At 38.5% G+C, this 21,681-nt stretch overlaps 1 protein-coding gene across 1 annotated transcript in view; it reads right to left on the bottom strand.

Annotated features, from left to right (window-relative positions):
• HCN1 (hyperpolarization activated cyclic nucleotide gated potassium channel 1) overlaps window positions 1–21,681 on the bottom strand; it is a gene marked incomplete at both ends in the record, with an annotated part of 201,203 nt that overhangs the window by 12,740 nt on the left and 166,782 nt on the right. The window contains one exon of the mRNA XM_082302246.1: window positions 7,752–7,992. Within this exon, the coding sequence (XP_082158372.1) occupies window positions 7,752–7,992 (241 nt within the window). The remainder of the gene's footprint in view (window positions 1–7,751; window positions 7,993–21,681) is intronic.

Here is a 21,681-nt window from a genome sequence, read left to right as displayed (position 1 = left end):
AGAAGTGGAGGGTCACAAGGTATGAGGGAGCAAAAGGCCTTTCCAGAAGGGAAAGAGAAATTGCAGGGCCCGATCTTACTGTGATGACTGAAGTAGCCTTAAGAGCCACACATGAAGTCATCTGAGTAAGAGGAAGGAGATCATTGGAAAGGATTTATTTTATTAAAGCAAACTTCTCTTTAGTTTATTACACTCCTGCATGTTTGATGTGATTAATTATCAGAGATTTTGAATTACTGACTTACATAATATTATTATGGACTTATTCTGAAACAGCAAAAATCAGAATTGTTGCACAGAAGTGGTATTACACCAGTTTCTATCAATATGTATTTGTATAGGTAAATTAGATTAGCATTACGCTCATTAGATATGTCAATAATTCTGCTCTGTAAAGCCCCAGTAAGTGATGAACTAATCTTTTCTATAAGCAAAAGACTCTTATTCTTGTGCTTCATCCCTAAAGATGTCAAAGTCTTTGCATTTTGCCAATCTTATAGGTACAGTGAAGAATGAATCTGTTCAGTAATTCCTCCTGTCACAAGAAGAGTAATTTGTAATCCAATCACCTAGTACTGAGAGGAAAAGGTTCAACAGAATTGAAATCTGGCAATCCTTCCTACCATTTATTATTGGGATTATATCATAAATGAGTTCGAACTACCAAGATATTAAAGAGAAAGACAAATACGCACTGAGACGGAGAAAGCAAAAATGGGGGAGCTGTCATTATCCACTGCTGTGTACTTAAGTTTGTATTTTCAGTATTGTAAACTATAGATACGCATGACCTTGGACAAAATGACAAAAAAATGAAACAACTTCTTAATCACAACATCCTCAAAATACAATTGCTTGTATTTTTCACCTGCTTTCTGATTCTTATTCTCCATCCCAAGAAGGCTGAGTTCAGGTGTGTTGATCTCAAGCTTTCAATTCAGCTTAACTGCAAACACATGTGCAGTCAGGTTTTCCTACTCACTATTCAAAAGGGATAGGTGAAAGCAGCTTCCCACTCTTTTCCAGCTTCTGGAGGTTGTTCAGATGTGTGCTTCCCCCTTGCCTTTTCCTCCCTTTCCCATCAGTCTCATGCCCATGCTGTTCCCCTGCACTCTCAGCTCCTCTGTCTCCTATTTATTTGCACCACTCACAACCTGACTCCTGTCCACAGCGTCCTCTCTCTGTTGATACCTATCTCACTCCCCACACTCTTCCTACGGTTTTGTCCTGTGTGTTAACATAGTCCACAACATCCATTCCTTCTCTCCTGACCTTCATTCACATGTTACTCACCCTACAGCTGGAAGGAGAAGATCATAATTCCTTGGATAAAAAATTGGTTGCATGGTCACATCCTGAGGGTAGCAGTCAATGGCTCAGAGTCCTGATGGACATCAGTGACAAGTGGTGTCCCTCAGGCATCCATACTGGGACCAGTTGTGTGTACTGTCTTCATTAATGAAATAAATTAAGGAATTGAGTGCACTCTCAGCAAATTTACTGATGAATCCAAACTGAGCAGTGCGGATGACACATCTGAAGGATGGGATGCCATTCAGAGGGACCTGAACAAGCTCGAGAAGGGGCCCATGGGGATCTGATGAGGTTTAACAAGACCAAGTGCTGGTGCTGCACCTGGGTAGGGACAATCCCCAGTATCAGCACAGGCTGGGCATGAACAGACCCAGAGCAGCCCTGCCCAGCAGGACTTGGGGGTGCTGTGGGTGAGAGGCTGGACATGCCCCAGTCATGGCACTCACAGCCCAGAGAGCCAAACGTGTCCTGGGCTGCATCCAGAGCCCTGTGGGCAGCAGGGGAGGGAGGGGATTGTGCCCCTCTGCTCTGGTGAGACCTCTGGAGCATTGCATCCAGTTCTGGGGTCTTCAAGATAGGAAGGCCATGGACCGGTTGGAACAAGTCCAGAGGAGGCCAAGATGATCAGAGGGCTGGAACATCTCTCCTATAAGTGAAGGCTGAGAGAACAGGAAAAGAGAAGTCTTAGAGGTGACCTAATTGTGATCTGCTTGTACCTGAAGGTAGTCTACAAGAGACGGAGAGAGACTTTTTACAAGAGCATGTGGTGAAAGGACAAGGGGAAATGGCTTCAAACTGAAAGAGAGTAGATTTACATTAGATACTAGGAAAAAATTCTTTACTGAGAGAGTGGTCAGACATTGGCACAGGCTGCCTAGAGAAGTTGTGGATGCTCTATCCCTGGAAGCGTTCAAGGATGAATACTTGGATGGGGCTCTCAGCAACCTGGTCTAGTGAAAGATTCCCCTGACCATGGTGGAAGGAGCAGAACTAAATTATGTTAAACGTCCCTTTCAACCCAAGACATTCTATGTTTCTATGATTCTAGGGTAATTTCTACTGAGGGCAACCTTATTTCGTCCTGTAAGAGAAAATATGTATCAGTGTCAGTGGGAGAAGTTTCTCTTGTACTTGTAAAAGGAAAAGATGCCTCCAGTGCTATGCTGATAGTGGCAGCAATCCCATTCCTAATTATGGGGAACTAGGAGCAAAACTTCTAATAATGGGGAGCTATTAGCAAACAGAAAGTAAAAAAATGAAGGAAGACATGAAAAAAAATACACTGATGTTTCAAAAGATAAGATATAGTTCAATTAAAAATAAATAAAATGGCTATAGAATATTAAAATCCCATGATTCTTCACTGGTAGCTGTGGCTTACATAATTTTACTGATGTAGAAATGACTATATAACTGCACAGTACAGTGAAAATTATTTTTGTGTATTCTTCCTTGTCTAATTCCTGTCCCTTTTATAAAACGCACATGAACATACATGTGAGGACAGGGATTCTAAGGAAAGGCAGTAAAAAAACTAGTGTTTTCTACAAATTCCAGCAAAATGGTAGGGGGAATATGGCCAATGAAACAGTACCAGAAACTGCTTTCAAATTCCTACTAGCACTTGGATATGTAGGATGATAATGTCCTTCAACCAGCAGTCTGAAAAAAAACACTTATTGGGATGAAAATGAGCACTGTTCACACTGCTGGGCTAAATAATGCTCCTGCATGCAAAGTTCAAGAAGATTGTATTTATGAATGCACATCAAGGTCAAGGGACAAAATGCTCTTCCCACAGAAATACCAAGAAACAAACCACAAGATCTCTGTGGTTACAGTCTTCTATTTACTCCTTCCCTCCCCAAAGGAGAAACCAGTGAGCACAGATGAGGAAGGAGGCAGACAGTAGTCAAGCCCTGATCTTTCTACTGTCATCACTTTGCATGTCCCTTAAAAATAAACAGAAGAAGTACAGCAGAAGTGTAGTCAGATTCATCTATTCCACTGGTGGTTATCCAGGCATGTTCTTTTTGAGAAGAATTACCCAGCAATGGTAAGGTTTATCTAGTTTCCTATTAGATCAGATCTATAGGGAAGGCTGTTTTTAATTTAAAAAAAATCAGGCAAGAGAATTTAAATGTTCAACATCAGTTTCAAACCTCAAGATACTTCCTCTTTTTTACTGCAACTTTTGGTTTTCCAGGCTTTCATTCTCCCAACAGTCTCCATTCAAGTCACTCTCAAATACTGGTGATACTGCTTTGGTTCCTCTGAAATCTTGGCTTTCACACTAATCTCCAGTTCTCCCACAACTTAAGGGTTGTTGTTTTTTACTGGTAAGCTTTTTTACCTAAATATTTTTACTGATATAATGTTAGCACAGAAGTATTTTACATATTAAGAGTTTGAGAAATGTTTTCCAAATCCAAGGCAGCATGCTGGTTGTCATGGGTTAGCAAGCATAGTCCCAGAAGTGATGTTCTTGCTATGGGGTGCTTACAGCTTCCTCTGTGAACTGACAGAACCTATCAGCTGGCCAGTTTGAATATGGACAATTCTCTAAGCCACTTAAAATTGCGACCACCTCTGTGATCCACACTTAAGAATGGACAAACCCCGGGCAGAGCTCTCTCTCTCGTTTCCGGTGCTGGGACAGGTGGCTGCGGGCCCCATGCAGGGGCCGGCGGGCCCAGCCCAGGCCCTGCTCAGGCCAGGCCAGGCCAGGCCACGGCCATCCTGGAGCCAATGGGCCCTGTTCCAGCCGCGGCCTCCCCACAGCCCTGCTCTGTGCAGACGGAGCGGCCCGGCTCCCCCTCTCCAGTGCGGCCAAGATTCAGCTGAAGCTGCACCACTGTCCAGCAGAGATCATGTGACCAACAGTGATAAGTGAAATTTCAGCTGCAAGGCCTAGGTGAGATTAACCCTTTTAGTGCTGTGAAGAGCTGAAAACCTGAGGGAGAAGAAAGAGGCGATGCTTAAAGCTGAAATTCTGTTGTAAAGCTATGATATATCAGAGTACCCGTTGTAATTTCATGAAGGCACGGGGGGTGGAGCTTTCAACTTATACTTGTGAGCAAAAGCAGCTGCGCTGAGATAGGCAGATGCTGAAGCAGCTGTAATTTAATGAGAAGTTTGAACAGGGAGAGATGGAAGCGATGAGGACTTTTGCTCCAAATGGAAAAGGAGAAGACCTCTGTTCCTAGAGATGCTCCCAGAGATAGTCCTAGAGATGAAGATGAGGAGGACCCTTTGCTCCCAGGGAAAGGAGAAGGACCTCTGTTCTTAGAGATGAAATGTTCCCAGAAATGGGTGAAGAGAACTTTTGTTTCTGAACGGCTCAACCTTAAAATTGTACCCCAGTAATTCAAGAGTGGACCCTCGAAAGCAGTTGTGGGAAAAGCTGCAAGTTGGGGGAAGGGACTCACATGCAAGCAGAGAACCAACCCAGGCGGCTGTCTTGTTGTGATAATGTGTTCATAGCAGGGGCAAGAGAGACTCCTCTTCCTAAATGGACTGAACAAGGCTATTATGGAAGTGGTAAACAGACTGAACATCTCAAGGGTTGTCTTTTTACCTTGTCACTGGGAGAAGGGAGAAAGGTGGGGGGAGGAGAAGTGTTCTGAAGGTGTGGTATGATTTTTTTTTTCCTCTTTTAGGTCTGTTAATAAACTTCTTTATAGTCTTTCAAGTTTGGTGCCTGCTTTGCATTTCTCCTAATTCGTATCTCACAGCAGTTAAACAGTAATGAGTATTTTGGACCAAACCACTACACTAAATTGGTGTTTCTGCCCGGTTACAAACCGAATCCGCTACACTGGTGAAACCCTCCACTGAGTTCTGGAGGTAAGCCTACAAATCTCTCCAGAGTCAAGGCCCCGAGGTAACTCAGCTCTGGGACATACCTGAAAGACAGAAGTTTGCATCTCTGAGCTGGGACAAGGAACTTTCAAATCGTAAGACATTCAGAAGTTGAAAAAGCATCTGTTTAGGCATGGCACCCTGTCACCTGTGTGCCCTTTACTTGCTTCTGGGAGCACAAATGATGATATTGATGTATTGTGTCAGACCTGGGAGCTATACAGATCTGTTGTTTAAGTAGCATCATCTTAAACAGAGCATCAACCTCAGATTTCTCATCTCTCCATTAAGCAAAAAAGTGGTTATTTGTCTTAGGATTTGAATGGGGCCTTGCTCTTCCAGTTTATTATTTTATTACTGTGCAGTATTTCTCATGTCTGCTTTGGTCAAGAAGCTTTACTCAGATTCTGATACACACTTCAGGGAAAGAGGGCATTCTCCAGAGAGATAAGCATGTTTGAACTAGTTTTTATTTTCTGCTTTGACAATCCAAACCTTTTCAATTCACAGATATCTAATTTGGTGATTGTTTCCTCTCTTTTCAGCTGCAGTCATAGAATTATAAAATCATAGAATGGTTTAAGTTATAAGGGACCTTAAAGATCATCTAGTTCAAACCCCCTGCCATGGGCTGGGATGACATTCACTAGATCATGTTGCTCAGGGCCCAATCCAGCCTTAAACACTTCCATGGATAGGGCATCCACAGCTTCTCTGAGCCAGATAGGTTTTTCTTCTCCTGAGCTGGAAATATACTTCTGGAAATTCACAATATATGGTGTTTTGCTACAGCAGATCTGAACCACTCCACTTTGGATCTTAGGGCATTTCCTTTCTCAGCTTCTCTCTCCCTGTGCACTTGCCCCTCCTCACCTCTCCTCACCCCTGCATGCTACAGCAGCAGCTATTACCTTCCATTTGCCCCAGCAGCTGTCAGGCTTTGGATACATTACCATCCATTTTTGCAACACCTGTCTCATCCCAGCTACAGTTTGGATGGCCAAAAGTGCTTTGGTATGCAGTGTAATAACTTCTTGTAGTGTCTGGATATTGCAAGTAGCTTATTTTTTTGTCTGCATTCCTGTTAAGAAGGGCAGCAGATGAACAGGATGAGCTAAATAGCTGTTTGCACTGCAACAACAGGCTGACAGTTATGTAAAATACTTTCATGTGCAATCTCCTCTTATCCTCTGCTGGTTCAGAGGAGTATTATGGCCAGATTCAGCATGCAGGCTCTTGCAAACTCATTTTCATAAACTAGGGCACTGCTAAGCATAGAGGAGACCAAGACCAAGACCAAGGTTGCTCTGTTTCTTCATCCTCAGCATTTACCTTTTCTTTCTGCTTAATCTCCTGTCTTCAGCATCTACAGATTAATCCTGTGGGGTAAGCACAAGACCTCTTTACCAAAGCACTTCTACAAATACTGGTGATACAAATCACCTTGCAGAGGCTACTTCAGAGTGACAAGGTCTGTGGGCCGGATCAGGAGGAATTGCTTTAGCACATTATTCTAAAATGGGATTAGTTAAGTAACTCTGTAGCCCAATTCAAACATTGAGCCAAATTCACTTTTCTTAGCCTCCCCCTTCTGTATACCAACTAAATGGCACTGATTAGGCTTACAATTGAGCATTTTTTAAAAGGCGTTCAGGTCAGTTGTGGGATCATTGACAGAATTAAACAGCAAATTAATATAATGACCAGCTAACTGCAAGTCTCATGGGCAGCAGTGGTACACACACAGATATTCAAGCAGCTTCGGAAAACCAGCCTTTCTGCTGCTTATGGAAGCAGACACCTATTCTATTGCACAAAGACAATTTACAGTCACAGGGAACAACTATTTTATATCATCAATTATTATATGTAAGAAAAGCAATTGCTTTCATTGAAATATAAATATTCAGATGCCTTCATCTAAGCAAAAAGTCATTTTTCATTAGGATTACCAGATTAATTTAATTAGGATTAAAATTAATGCCTGGTTTTTATTAATATACATCTATTAGAAATCTACCTAGTCAGATAGGAAGTCCAATTTCTCATAGTATATATTGGAAGGATAAACATGGATGTATGCTAGAATTCAGTGAAAAAGCACTAATAACATCTTGAAATATTCATGAATTACAAAATATCCCATGCAAATAATGCTCTTCTATTCACTGGTAATTTTGCAATCCTTACTATGATTTTTACCTTTAGATTTATGACTCAAAAAATTGTATTCTCTTAAAAATACTAATTCTGTCAATTTTTCCTTTCAAAAGCTATAAAATTACTGTAATTATATTTTTATTTAAATATTGTCTATTAAATAACAGTGCTCTGAATTTAAGATAACTTCAAAATTCTGGAAGGTCATTCTGCATTTTTAATAGCTGTCCTCACAACAGTAAGCAGACTCTGAATGTTTTATTCAGAAATATTTTGCAAACTCTTCACTGCAGTTTGAATTGTCTAGGCAAATGATTCTTAGCTGACTTACTCAGAAGTCTCTTTTTTCTGTTATCTGAACATGTTTTGTTCTAGTGCATTCACTCCAGTATTATCATTCATTTTTTCCTACTCACCTCCAAAGTAAGAGCCATCTGTCAGCTTCAGCTCCTTATTGGATTTGGTGATGACACCAGCAACACCATGTTGAATGAAATACATCTTCTTACCCACAGCCCCTTCTCGGATAATATAATCTCCAGGTTGGAACACCTCAAATCTCAGTTTGCTTAGCATGGCAGTCACAAAATTTGGGTCTGCATTAGCAAAAAGAGGCATTGTAGCCACCAGCTTCCGACAGTTGAAGTTGACAATCTCCTAAATGGGAAGGAAACATCATGATAATAATGGTCAATAAATATGTACAACATGATGGGCATTGAAAAAAAAAACTTTCTGCTTTCCTTACAAAGAATTTCTTTATGCTCATATTGGGACTTTTCTGTGTCTCTCTGCTTACTTTAGAATGTATTTTCATCTGTTTCTAGTGAAACAAAAGTGCAGTGTGACTAGTATTTCTAAGGTTAAAGGTTGTCTCCTTCTGGTGACTTTTCACATGTTATTTATTATTATTCCCACTGGAGTTTAAGGAGAAAATATGACAGAAAGATAAAAATTAAATAGGAGTTACACTGCTTGACAACAACATTGGCTGTTGCAATAACTATATTAAGTGATGAAGTTATGCAAGCCCTGTGTTTCCCAAATATTGCACCAGTAACATCTTTCTGAACATATCCAGTGATAATATAAATATACGTTACTGAAATCAACAGGAAAATTTCCTTCACAGTTTCTAATTCATTTTATAAACACAGAGACATACATTTCTGCCCTTCCAAGAGATATGTATAAAGTAGACCTCTATATGCAGAAAGCACTAGTATTTTTCTAGGGCCTTAAGGGTTTCTCCTACCAAGGAGAAACTGCATTTACAGAGCACACCTACAGAGAACATCTACATGAAAAGATTAGTACCAAAAAAAGCTGTAAGTATCGTACTTGCTTTAAATAAATAAAACCAAAACAAAACCCTATGAACAATTTCCGAAATATTTCCAAGCTCATTCTTGCAGAGCTTACATTGTCTTAGGAAATTAACATGGTCAGTTGCCATTACAGATTTAACATTGTATTGAAAAAGTGAGACTAATCAGTATTACTCATGGAGAGGGCTCAGGCAGGCAAGATCTACTGAGGTAGCAAACCCAACATGACAGGAAGAGCAAATATAATCATCTGTATACAAATGCAAACAGAGCAAATAAAAGAAAAATACAGCCAGCAGTCACCTAACTGCTTCGCAAAACTAAATATGCCTTTATTGTCAGTGGAGTACCCCTAGCATTTCTTACACTAATCCAAGGCTTCAAGATTGATGTAAAGGAGACATTCCACCTACCAGTGCTCTCACTCCCTTGACTGCATTCCTTCTGGAAGGGCCTTTTTCAACTTCATATACATCTGCTGTCTCATATATCTCATATGTGCCATGCAGACAACTCTCTGAGCATGAAGCTTGGATATGCTTAGCCACAGATCAGACAAATACTTTTCCTCTCCCAGTCCCAAAATGTAATATCCTGCTTGTAGACAGGATGGGGAAGTCCAGGTAATTTCACACCACAAGCAAAAAAACCATATTGGATTCTTCAAATCAGTTCCCTTGAATCTGGGAAAGAAGGGGAATCCCCCTCTGAAGGGAAGCCATTTGCTACTGAAGCAATTAACAAGCAAGTGCATGAAGAGTGAAGAGAGTGAAGGAACAACCACCTTTCCCTGAGCAATCGCATCCTTTCCAAATAAATCTAGTGGGACTTAGAAAAGTAAATTGGAACAAAACGTCTCACCAGGCACCCCACAAAGTAGTCCCCCTTGTAAAAACACATAGTAAATTTTATGCAAGATATCTTCTGTTTGCCTGAATCCAAACATTATCTCAAGTAACAGCACTGCAATTTATGAACTGCCAGATAGGTGACATTCAAATCTGTGAATACTGCTGAGTCAGTAAGTCAAGAGGGGTAATCTACGTATATTTTTTTATGATGCAATAAATATCATAATGAGATTCCAACTGGATGTCTTTCTAAAGCATGAGAAGCTTGTTTTCCTTCTTTTTTAAACTCTACATTTCTTAGTAAAGCTCCAGCCATCACCTCCCTCCCAAAGGAAAGTTATTTGCCTCCCCCACTGCTAGCAGTACGGTGGTATCCCATGAGGAGCCCCAGACTACATCGTCTGCTCCCTGTGAGACTGCCTTGCTGCCAATTCCACTGATGCTGGCACTAACTATTACTTGTCTTGTCTTGCTCAGGGACTTTTCAGTAGGCTTGCTGCTTGTTTTCTGGTTCTGAAAGTGAATAGCTTGTCTTGCATGCCCAGGAGGGAGAGAAAGGAAATTACTAAAGAAAGCAAAAATTGACTGGAAATTATATAGAAGCTGGTAGGGAAGCACAGAAAAGGCTGGGAGAGTAGAAAGTTCAATTCCAGTCAAGATTAGGAAGAAAGAGTAAAATAGACTTAGGTGGAGTAGTATTATGAAAGAGAGAATGGGAGGAAAACAAAAGGAAGGAACACAAAGACCTAGAAAAAAACAAACAGGAAAAAAGAAGGCAGGAAGCTTGACTTTAAAAACATAATGAGAAATGGAAACTGCTGAAACACGAGAACACAGGAACACAAAACTTGGAAAATAGGTGTCTGGAGTGAAAGCTGAGAAGTAGGGCAGGTGAAGTAAACAAAAGGGAAATCGGAAAAAAAGTGCAAAGTTATCTGTAACATATTGTTAATAGTATGATAGGAGAGACCAAGATATGCAGAGAAGGGAGAATTCAGACCTAGATGACTCCTTTGTGCAGACCCAGTCCTGCCAACGCAGAAAGGAATTCATCTCATCTGGGGAATCCCAACAAAACGCATCCTCAAAAGAGGATTTTCACACTTGGAATTTCATGTCCTCTTATGGATCAATCTTCTTCCCACCTTTCTCTCACATTATGTAATCTGTATCTGGATATACCCATGTATACACACACATTATCCTGCTCAGTCTGAGTTGCCTAATGAAGGTACCAACATAGCTACAAAACCACCCTGCTGTGGTAATTTCAGCTGTTATTCCCAGTAATGCATTCATTTTGTTGATTAGTTTTCTGTGAAAGTTTGTGCTAAAGTACAAACTTCCCTTATTTAAGATGTTAGAAGGTGGAAAATTACTGAGGGAGAAAGAAATGTGTCATTTTTAAGTGTTTTGTTTTTCTTTAAAGCGTTCTTTTATTTAAATATGAGATCATTCAAAGCAAGTAAAATATATTTCCCTAAGTCTTAATTACAGGCAGTTCTGCAATTTCAGGTTCTTGTGTATTACTTTAAATATCATCCTGGGGAGAAAGAAACAGTAAAGATTATGAAAGTGTTGTTATGTAACTCAGAAAGTACTAGGAGAAAAAGTTCTGTGTTTTAAAAGAGAGGTAACAAAAGAACAAGCTGACAAATTAAGAGTTGACATTTTGTACAGAGAAAAATCTTTTACTCAAATTTTTCTTTTAATTCTTTCACTCATATTTTTCTTTTAATTCTTTCACTCATATTTTTCTTTTAATTCTTTGGAGCTAGGCTGGAACCAGACTATGCTGCCCAATATGATATCTTAATTAAATGAGATTTTGTATCACCTCTATCTGAAGAAAATACCAAATGAAACCTGAGAAAAGCATCAGGGAAGAAAATACCAAATGAAGCTTGAGGAAGGGATTAGGAGTGCATTATATAGCTGAAATAGTTAAAGAGCAAGAATGATTCAGACCTACATGGAACAAGTGTTGATCTATTCCAGTTGCTGGTCTCTTACACAAGAATTAACTCAGAGGTGCAATGGTCTGCTTTATATAGGAGATTGGTTAGGTAATTACACTGGCTTCTGCTCCTTTGTACTATATTGGGTTTATTACTCCTCTTGACCTTTCTGGATATTTTTTCAAACTGATGTTAAAGTGTCAGATATTATCATTTTGTGTGGGTTCAATATTTCTTGATGGCTGCTCTGAAGCATCTCAAGATGTTATAGAAGCAGTCACAAGGCTGTCCCAGCTGTGACTGGGATTCTCTGATGGCATCTCTACAAGTTTATAGGATCTCTTTTCCAGAATATTTTTAGATGTATGTAGTGCTTTTAGTTAGACTGACTGGAAAATCCTGTTGCTTTAAAGAAGGAAAAGTTCTTGAAAGAGCTGTATGCCTGAAAAGTTCTTTACTTTTTCTCAGTAATTCAGTTGAGCTAATAAAAGCTACTACCTCCGTCTACAAACTGTATTCTTCTTATGTGTAGGGCATTTAGAAAAATAGCTTAGCTTTGTTTGGTCACTTTTACATATTATTGCAAAAATCTAGTGTGTAACTGTAACAATGCACTTTTTTTCTGAGTTTTCTCCCTTTACATTTTGCTTTCAAAGGATGCAGAACTAAATTAGTCTTAATTTCCTGATCATTGAAAGGGAGAAATGACTTTACTGAGAAAACTATTTTTTCTCTTAGAAATAACTCACAAATTAAAAATTACTAAACCAGCATTAAGAGAGAACTATAGAAAAAAGCATTATATTTGCGGATTTGGGACTGTTTGATCAGGTTAGATATATTTAAACCCAGTTTTAAGGAGCTATATTCTGTATTTGTTCATGATTTCCTGTAATTTTTTAACCCATTGGTCAATTATAGTCAAGTTTGGCAGAAAGGAGACATCTCACTGATACTAAGTTCTCACAGGTTTTATGACAGCAGGCAGTCAGGAGGACTAGGATTAGTACCCCACTGAGGGAATGACTACATCATTATCTAACAACTTGTTAAATGCCAGAAAATCTACATGTGGCAATGGGATGCAATATTCTTAATTTGTGGTGCACCTGAAATCATTCAAATTGCTTTGACACATTCTGTTTAATCATCTCTACAGAGTGTGACTTAAAAATAAATTTTGCTCAGAGGCTTTTCATGTAAGTAACAACAACTATGTACATTTTTTCTCTTTGAATGGGACTGCCACAATTTTCCATTTTTCAATTACATTGTTCAGTTTCAACACAGAGACTCTGTTCAAATTTTACTTAAAATATGGTAACTCTTGCATCATATGTCTAAAGCTGTGTCAAGAAACACTATTCCTTTTTCTTCAGGACTTGATATTTTGTCATTCTGTTAATATAGCTGGATACTACTTGTGTCTGTTTTAGAAAAGCTCCCTGTCTAGCCCCTTTGGTTATATATTTTAAAGCCCAAGAATGCTCTGGTCTGAGGTAGCCAACATATCTGACCTACAGACAAGCCACAAAACCTGAAAAAATCCTCTGATCTCTAAGGCAAAGAGAATCCATGGGATCTTAATTGCCTTGAAAATCAGTGACCAGACTGTCTATTTACATTTTCAAAGCCCTGCAGTTCCCAAGACCCACAGTATACTTGGATACAGCTTATCCACATGCAGAAAATTTGCTAGCCAGCTGTAAGAAAAACTTAGGCAAAAATAAAGGAAGGAACACAGGCTTTGCAGCAAAACAAATAAATTCCAATTCTACCAGGACTGACAGGACTGAGTCAAAGCAGGGATGTTTTTTCTGTCTAGCTCTGTTCAACTCAGATTAAGAGAAGTCAACCCTAAACAGAACATATGGTAGCTGGTACTGCTGTCTCCTAAGAGAAAGGAATCTTTTTTTATGCATTTGCAATCAGAAGGGATAAAGATTTGACCAATTATATTTTCCTGGCTTCGCTGATTAAATGTTGGCCTTCTGCATACTTTTCTGTCATTCCCTTCTTGATTAGAATTTTCTATTCAACTCCTTCTATGCATTTTTTATGCTTCAGGATTATTATTGCATTAAATTCAAATGCAGACAGAATAATCCTTTTGAGGCAATATGGCTCAACCAAACCTCCAATAAAGTCATTCCGACAAAGGATATCCATCTTTTCCCCAGCTTCTTAATTGATTTAATGGAGCTTAAAGAGAAAGCAGTTCTGTGCATCTCAAGCTCCTCTTTGGATTGTCCATTATATTTAGAAGATTAAAAAAGAGAAAAAGAAAAAAAAAAGCCACTATCTATCCACTCTTTCATTCATCCGACTGCTTATCATTCTGTAACTATTTTAAAACAGAATTTAGCTTTCATCTTCTTCAATGTTCTGAAATGTTCAGTGTTGCTTAAGTTTGTTTTCCAGCTGGGAGAAGGACGAGAGGCTTTAAAATGGGAGCAGCAATACAGCCAATGTTTTAGGGCAGTCTGTAAAAGAGAGATAGCCAGTCTAATTTCAAAACCCTGAGAAGTCCTGATAATTCAGATAAGTATTTAAAGTTTGTGCCAGCTGACCAGTCTCTGCTTCTTGAAGGTTTTACCCTTTGAACTTCTGCTGAATGAATTTTCTCAATGCATGCTTTTTGGAAAAAACACCCATAGTTTATTACAGAAGGTAATTTGGAATTAGTGCTATACCACAACGGCAGTTGCTGTAGAGACTCTTACTAACTGAACAAATAAACTGCAATTTGCCAAAGTATTTAAGAATCACTATTTCAGTTTTCTGCCCCTGAGTAACTAAATATCTTCATTCCCATTTGTGTGTGTGTACACTGGAGTGTTATATTTGCTAATCCTATACAGTATTTAAAAAATAATATCTTGGGCAGGGGACAATTAAGGCTAAAATCTTTGTTTAGCAGGCATTTTAAATATAGAAGTTGCCCATTATGCCAATGGGAATACAGATTTAAACACGTACTTTAAAACTTTAGCAGAAAATTAATCCTAGGAATTGTGAAGTTGAAAAAATACTATCAGCACTGATACCCTATTGGTATCCACATGATTATCCATATTTTGTGTTAGTACACGGAAGAACAGCATGAGTTGGACGTCATGTTTGCTTGACAATGAAGCACACTTCATGTTTTTCTAAACGTCACTTTCAGTGATTAAGAGGAGAAAGTTTTGCTAATAATCACAAAACTTAGTCCAGTCTGCTTGCTCACAGGTTAGTATCTACTGCAGCACTGCTTTTCCACTGTCTATGGAGCCTCCAGTCACCTCCTCCAGCTGGTGAACTGCTAGTTCTGGAAACCATTTTCACTACTGAAGATTTGTACTGAAACTCCACCTGCCATCACCAATCAATACATGGTTGACCTTGTATATCATCAGTGTGGCAGCTACTATATTTTAATACTACATCCTCCAAAAAAACCAGTTCAATTGCTACTTACAGCTTTGCTCAATGAAGACTACCTCTTATATCCACCAAAGTCAGTGAGATTTCACCTGACAGCCAGAAGAAAAAGGGTTTTGTTTTAGTATAGTGCTGGAAGGAGTGCTGCTATTCTCAGCACAGTGCTCGGATTCACCTGATAGCAAGGGACAGTAATTGTGTTTGAGAGAAAGAAAAAGAGGAGACAGTGGAGTTTCACAAAGACAGCCTGAGTTACATCTGTGTGAATTATAAGGTAAAATATATTGATTGGGGTGCTTTATTGTGTAAAACATGTCAGTTCGAATGCAGGACAGCCTGAAGAGTTTCTCTCACTTGAGAAAGGGAAGGCCATGAATAGAATAACTTGTGGCTGAATGCAGGGAAGAAGAAATCTGTGTTTGAAGCTATGGGGGATGACTGGGGACTAAAACAAAGTATGAAACAAAGAACTAGGTGGTGGAAAAATATAGAAGAACTGGAAAGCTATGGTTTGAATAAAAATTTTTGTGTTATTTCTGATTTGCACTTCTTTGATCAAGATCAGAAACTGAAGCTGTGAATGCTTCCATGGAGAATTTATTGTGTGCTCTGAAACAGGCAAGGAATTCCTTCTGCCATTCCACCTCTCCCTCTTTGTCCTCTCCTCCCTTCTTCTGTCCCCCATGTACTGCAATCCAAATGGCCAAAACTAAGCAAGAATAAAGTTCTCAAAGAGAATGTGCTTTATCTACACCCTATGCGTATGGTTTAGTTGACACAATAGGAGGAACAACCAGGAAAACAGTTATTTAAAAATCAGTGGTGATTTGTTCAGTGAGTTATTTTACAGCTCTTGAGCAGCTCTGGATGAGAAATACTGCTATCTTGTTAATTGCTAGGTTAACACTTACTCTTCTTATTATGAATTAAAAGCCCATTGGTTCAAAGGCTCTCTCTATAAATTTATTAATTGGCTTAAATTAAATCTTACTGATTATACTGGATAAATCCCAGTTAGCTGAGCTTAAAATAGCCACACTGAAATTATGCTTAGTGTTTTTAAGTACATTTCATTTTGCATCTAATTTGATTTGTAACTATTTAATGAAGGCCTACTCTACATTATGTGGGAGAAACATCAAACTCTTAACTTATACCTAACACAGAAAATTTAGACATTATTGGACAACGTATATCCCCCATTTTGAAGTGGTAAGAAAGAGCTTTTGTAATGAATGAGAATTATTTAGACTTCTTAGGAAAATGTGTGACAGGACCCTGGATGCCTCTGTGTGTATGAGCTAGAATATTTACAATGCCAGCTATAGATGTACACATTTATATATAACAGAGGGATATAAAAAGAAAGATAAGGAGGATGCACAATCCCTTTCTAATTCTGACTCGGCCTTCGTCACTGCTTTGCAATGGGAACTGGGACAAGATAATTGTAATACCATTTGAATTTGCCTTCTAAAGGAAACAACTGACAAGGATGCTGGAGTGGGATCAGGTGCAAAGGCTCAGTGATCTTATGTTGTGAATAGCAGCTTACAATACAGGTGTAAGAAGCCCATGACCCACATTCAGGCCGCTGCTCCAGAGCCCAAGCATGCAGAAGTAGAAAAATACTGAAAGTGCTGGTTTTAGAGCCCTGGTTTACAGTGAAATGAGGATGATGCTCAGTTGTATGGGTGAGACATGGAGAGCTGGCTCCAGAAAAGTTATCAGCAGGTCATAAAAATGAAGTTTCTGGGAATAATTCAGTAGAGTGTCAGCCAGACAGTCCTCAAGACAGAATTTACTTGAGAGTATGACTTTGGCTAATGTTGGTAGCTGCAGGGCAAAGAGATGAATAAATGGCAAGGGAGTTGTAAAAAGTGGAAAAAATTCTGAGGAGTGCAAATGGTGACAGCAAAAACAGCCTCAATAGCAGATCATGTGGAGCAAAGAGAAGGCAATCTGGCAGGCGTAGACTAGTCAATGTGTATTAGTAGTAAGAGCTAGAGTAAAAGTAATGCATCAGACTTTAAACATCCAGTAGGCAAACACACTAAATAATGGCATGGCATCAGAGTAATAAAGCGTCACTTTACAACTAGGACCCAAATCACAGTCAATACTTGACAGATCAAGGATGCACTAGGACATCCTCACCATTTGTACATCCTGAAAAGTCTTATTCTATAGAACATGAAGAAGCAGCTAATAAACAAGAAACCAGGTGAGATACCTACAGCCTTCTGCTCTCCACATTTACTACTCCTGCTCTGTTTGCTCTCTGAATACCATCACTGAGACCTTAAATACTTCTGCTGTGCTTCCCCTCCAGGGCTGGACATGCACTAAAAGCAAAGGGGCCTGATGCCAGCAGGGCACTCAGGAACCACCACTGGCATCTGTGCATGAGCCCAGGCAGCCATGGGATGCAGTTCTTGACATCATTTTAATATTCTTTTTCAAAACAACTTCAGTTCACCTGCTTTCCCAAAGTTTAAAACTATTAATATCATTTAATTAAATTATATATATGTATAATTAAATTGCTCACTTAGTGAATTAAACATAGGCTGAGGTTTATTTCTGTAAGAAATACATTCCTATAATTTATCAGAAAGTTCTTCAAATGACTATATCTTAATCTCTACCTTTATATATAAATTTATCTATATTGATTTTATATCATAGGAGGACCCCTAAACCCCTTGTAAATACAGTTCATTTTAAGGTAATATATTATAAATATAGTCTGGTGGCATAAGAAGCATGTGCTGAGATATATGGCAACAGTAGAAACAGAGACCATATCAGAGTACCTGATGCAACATATGCACTCAGTACCATGCAAAGATATCAAAAGAGTTTTATACAGCATTCTTCTCACATGGACATCTTGGACACGTGTTTGCATGTATGTATATATGTGTGTGTATGTATGTATATATATACGTATATACATATATATACATATGTATATATATGCTCTCCCACACATGTATTTAAATGTGTACATGGACATACCTATATGTCTACAGATGTACATATTTGTACATTAAATGAAAAAAAAAAATCGAAGTGTAACTAATTAATGTGTCCCATTAGAACTGTATTTCAAATTATGTTTAGTTATCTTATTTAGAGGGTGATACAACTCACGTAAGACTGTGTGCTTGTATAACCCAAGTTATAATCTCCAAGCAAAGAGGTAAGAGGAAAGAAGATTCTGCTCCGAGTCCCAATTATGTTCTTTGGAAATGAAATGTCCTGATGTTCTATATTCTGCAAGGACACATGATCTGTATCTATTTTCAGTGAACATCTTCTCACATGGTGGCCTAAAAATAGGCCAGCCATGAACTTTAAATAATGGCTCAGGAAGGGTATTAACCTCTTTCTCACATTCTAAGTTTGTCCCATTGCTCTAAGTATCAATATTATGAAGAACGTATCTGGTGTTAGAGAATGACAAAACAAGCAACCTATGCCTCCATTTCTGCCTCTCTACAGATGTCTTTGCCTCTTTATTCCCTTCAAGGTCTGTTATACATATTAAGCTGTCCACACACAATACAGACAGCATTTCTCTTCCTGTAAGTAGTGAATGTCTTTTCTGCCAGGTGTTAAAAAGCGTGAACTATTTAATTTCCAACCCTGCTTGGTGAAATATGGATGATTGTGAAAACTCATATTTTCATAAATACATAAGTGTTTATTCAAGGTGTGGCAATGATTGGTACATCGAGTTGCTGGATTTTTGTTTTGGGGACTGTGGATATCTGTATTAGCTGTATTTCCTAAATAATAACTCCCACAGCATTGATGCCATGAAGATTTTTTGCCTTTTCTTTTATACCCCTGTTATACCTTTTTTACAGCTTCTGTATTCTTAGTCCTTTTCCCCTACATTCTTGGACTCGTTTGTTCAGCTCGGAGACGAAACATTTTAGAAGCTTCATAGCTAGGGGTTAGTGTGCCCCAGCCCCCAAGGTCCTCTCCAGATCACGTTCTGTAAACTAAGATAGAACCATCCAGGGGAAGGTTCCTTGGGGAGGGGGGCTCATTCGAGCCTCTGACTGGGGAATTTTTGATAGATATGCTAATTAGTAAGATCTATAATGTTATACCAGATCTTTTGGGGGTGCATTGTGGTGTGCATTTCGGTGCATTCGACCTGGATGTAGTGCACCTAAGGATCATTACAATAAATACCAAATCAAAATCCCTTTTTCCCTTCTAACTGTGTTTGACTGTTGATTTTAAGAGTAGGAAAAGGCATCAGCATAATGCAAATTTTTCAAATGTTTCTCAATAATTCTGGTTTTTTCTTACTTTTTGAATAGACACAAATACATAATTGCTTCCTGATTTTCAATTTAGTAAAAGAAAAAATCCTCATTATGAAGTAAATTTAATTTTTTAATACATGTAAGGGATATTCATGAGATCACAAAGATAATAGTTTTCAGTTGCACAGTTACCCAGTGATGGCCATACAGGCTAAAGTGAAAACTGCAAATTACAAAGAATGTGGCTTTTCTTTAAATTAATGTATTTGCCGCAGAGATATTTATTTTATCCACAAAATATTTTAGTCTTCAAGCAAGGTATCATCCATTGCTTCAAATGTACTACAGTGAGTGCACAAACATGCAATGATCAGGTCATAAACTTGCAACTGTTTGTGTTTTAGGGCACCTCATTAATATCCTTTCAACCAAACACAGACTTTTTTTTTCTTTTCACAAGTGAGGGAAAAGAAAAATGGATTTATTGAGAAGAAAATTAACATCAGCTCCACAGAACGAGCTAGGAGATTAAAATCCTTTTCAGGGAATTCCTTGCTTGTCAGTGCTCTACTACTACCACGGCTGGCTTAAGATCCGGTGCTGCCAGTGAGTCAGGACTGTGCAAAGGTACCATGAAAGAGGGAGTGGAGACAGATAAAAATATTGCCTTGAACTCAGTCCAGGAGCTACCAGGAAGTCTGTACCTGTACTCACAGTGTCAGACTCCACATTTTGCACCAACTTTTAATTTCACTCATCTCTGAGACTCTCATTAATCACTAGAAGTATCACATATTAAGTTCTTTCAGTGTTAGACACTTTAAATGAAACAAGTGTAATTCAACACCTTGTACATCCATATCTATGCTATATTTCATCATCTGTCAATTTATAATAATTTCAAAATTTTTAATTCAATTTCCATTTCCATTTAATCCCTTACATAAAAATTCTTCATCAAAAGAGACTGAACTTTCAAAATATTCTTTTGGGCCTGTAGAGGAGACTCCAGATTTTTCAGGTACCAAAAAAATTTCAGTATTTCAAATTTGACTTACCCGCAAGACAATTCCTGGAGGAAAGATTTAAAGTATTTGCTTATTGCATTTTCTAGATAACAGCAACAATACAAAAGCACAGATTAGACAGAGTTTTATACAGGTTTCAAAGTAATGTACAACTTTTTTTTGGCTAACATGAAAGTAAAACAATGATTTAGCATTGCCTTGAAGTGCAGAATTTAACTTGCATTATCTCCCATAGCTTTAACTAGATTCACCTTCCTAAATCATCGCTGTACCAACTGGAAATTAAGTTCATAAATGTGTATTCAGAACAGATTTTGTGCTCTGTTGTTTTTTGCTCTCCTTGTCTTTAAGATCACATGCTTTTAGAAGGCAACTCCAGATTTATGCATGGGAAGTGCTGCGTACCCTTCTGTATGCTGTTACTACCATAATGTGCAAATGAGTGCATAAAAATAGGCACATACATTTGCTTCTCCATCAAACAGTCCATGGCATATTTATGTCCTCTTGCTGGCAGTGAGTCACAACTCTAATCTTTATTTGTGGTGACTTTCATAGACAGTGGCACATTGAAAGGGTGCCCCCTCAACATAGAAACTTTTGTATTACATGCCCACACCTCCCCCCCTCCCCCCCCAGCATTTTTACTGGTTCCAAATAAATATCCTTCAAAACCCTTTAGCCTGCTTTCTGAATTTAAATTCCACAGTGAAAACTCAAGGAAAAGATGTTCACTCTCATCCACCTCCATTAATGAGATTAACACGAAAGGGATATGGGCATGTCTATACTGCGCATCCCTGTCTTGTCTGAAATATATTTTCTACTGGAGTCCTGGCTGCATCCTGCCCTCTGCTTTGCCCCTTCCCCTTCCCATGCTTTCATTATAGAACTGCCATGACTTCTAATTGCAGAAGTCTATGAAGAAGAAATTGAGAATTCCAGTAGGTACCACAATGCCAGATCCTGCATTTCCTAATCTTAAGAGAGACAATGTAATTTCCAGCTCTGCATCAAGAATTTTAATTTACTTCTTTTTCATTTATCTTCAATTATTCTCTAAAGGGTTCAGAGGAACATATGTTAAATTCTGCTGTTTTATTGTAATGGATTCATAGTCACAATTCAGGGATTAGGGCAAAAGATGACTTGGTTTTAGCTAAATAAACCAAAAATTTCCACATCCTAACAAAAAGGACAACTGTCAAGCTAAAGCAAGCATGATATTAAAAGAATATGTTTACTTAAGAAGAACTAGCTCAGGAGTTATCTGAAGTATGTATCTGAACTATTATTATTTTGAACTTCCTAAAAATCAGCAATGCTAACTCTAATTGCAGTAGCATATTCAGATCTGATAGAAATTAACATGTTCTGATAGCCCCCAATTGCAGCAACATCTCTTGGGTTTCACCAGAAACTGCATTGAGATTAAAAAAATGTGCTTGACTCTTTCTATCCATTGCCCCAAG

This window comes from Coloeus monedula, assembly GCF_965178545.1.
Source record: "Coloeus monedula genome assembly, chromosome: Z".
In the NCBI taxonomy this organism is placed as follows: Eukaryota; Metazoa; Chordata; class Aves; order Passeriformes; family Corvidae; genus Coloeus; species Coloeus monedula.
This window is presented reverse-complemented; position numbering and strand designations above follow the sequence as displayed.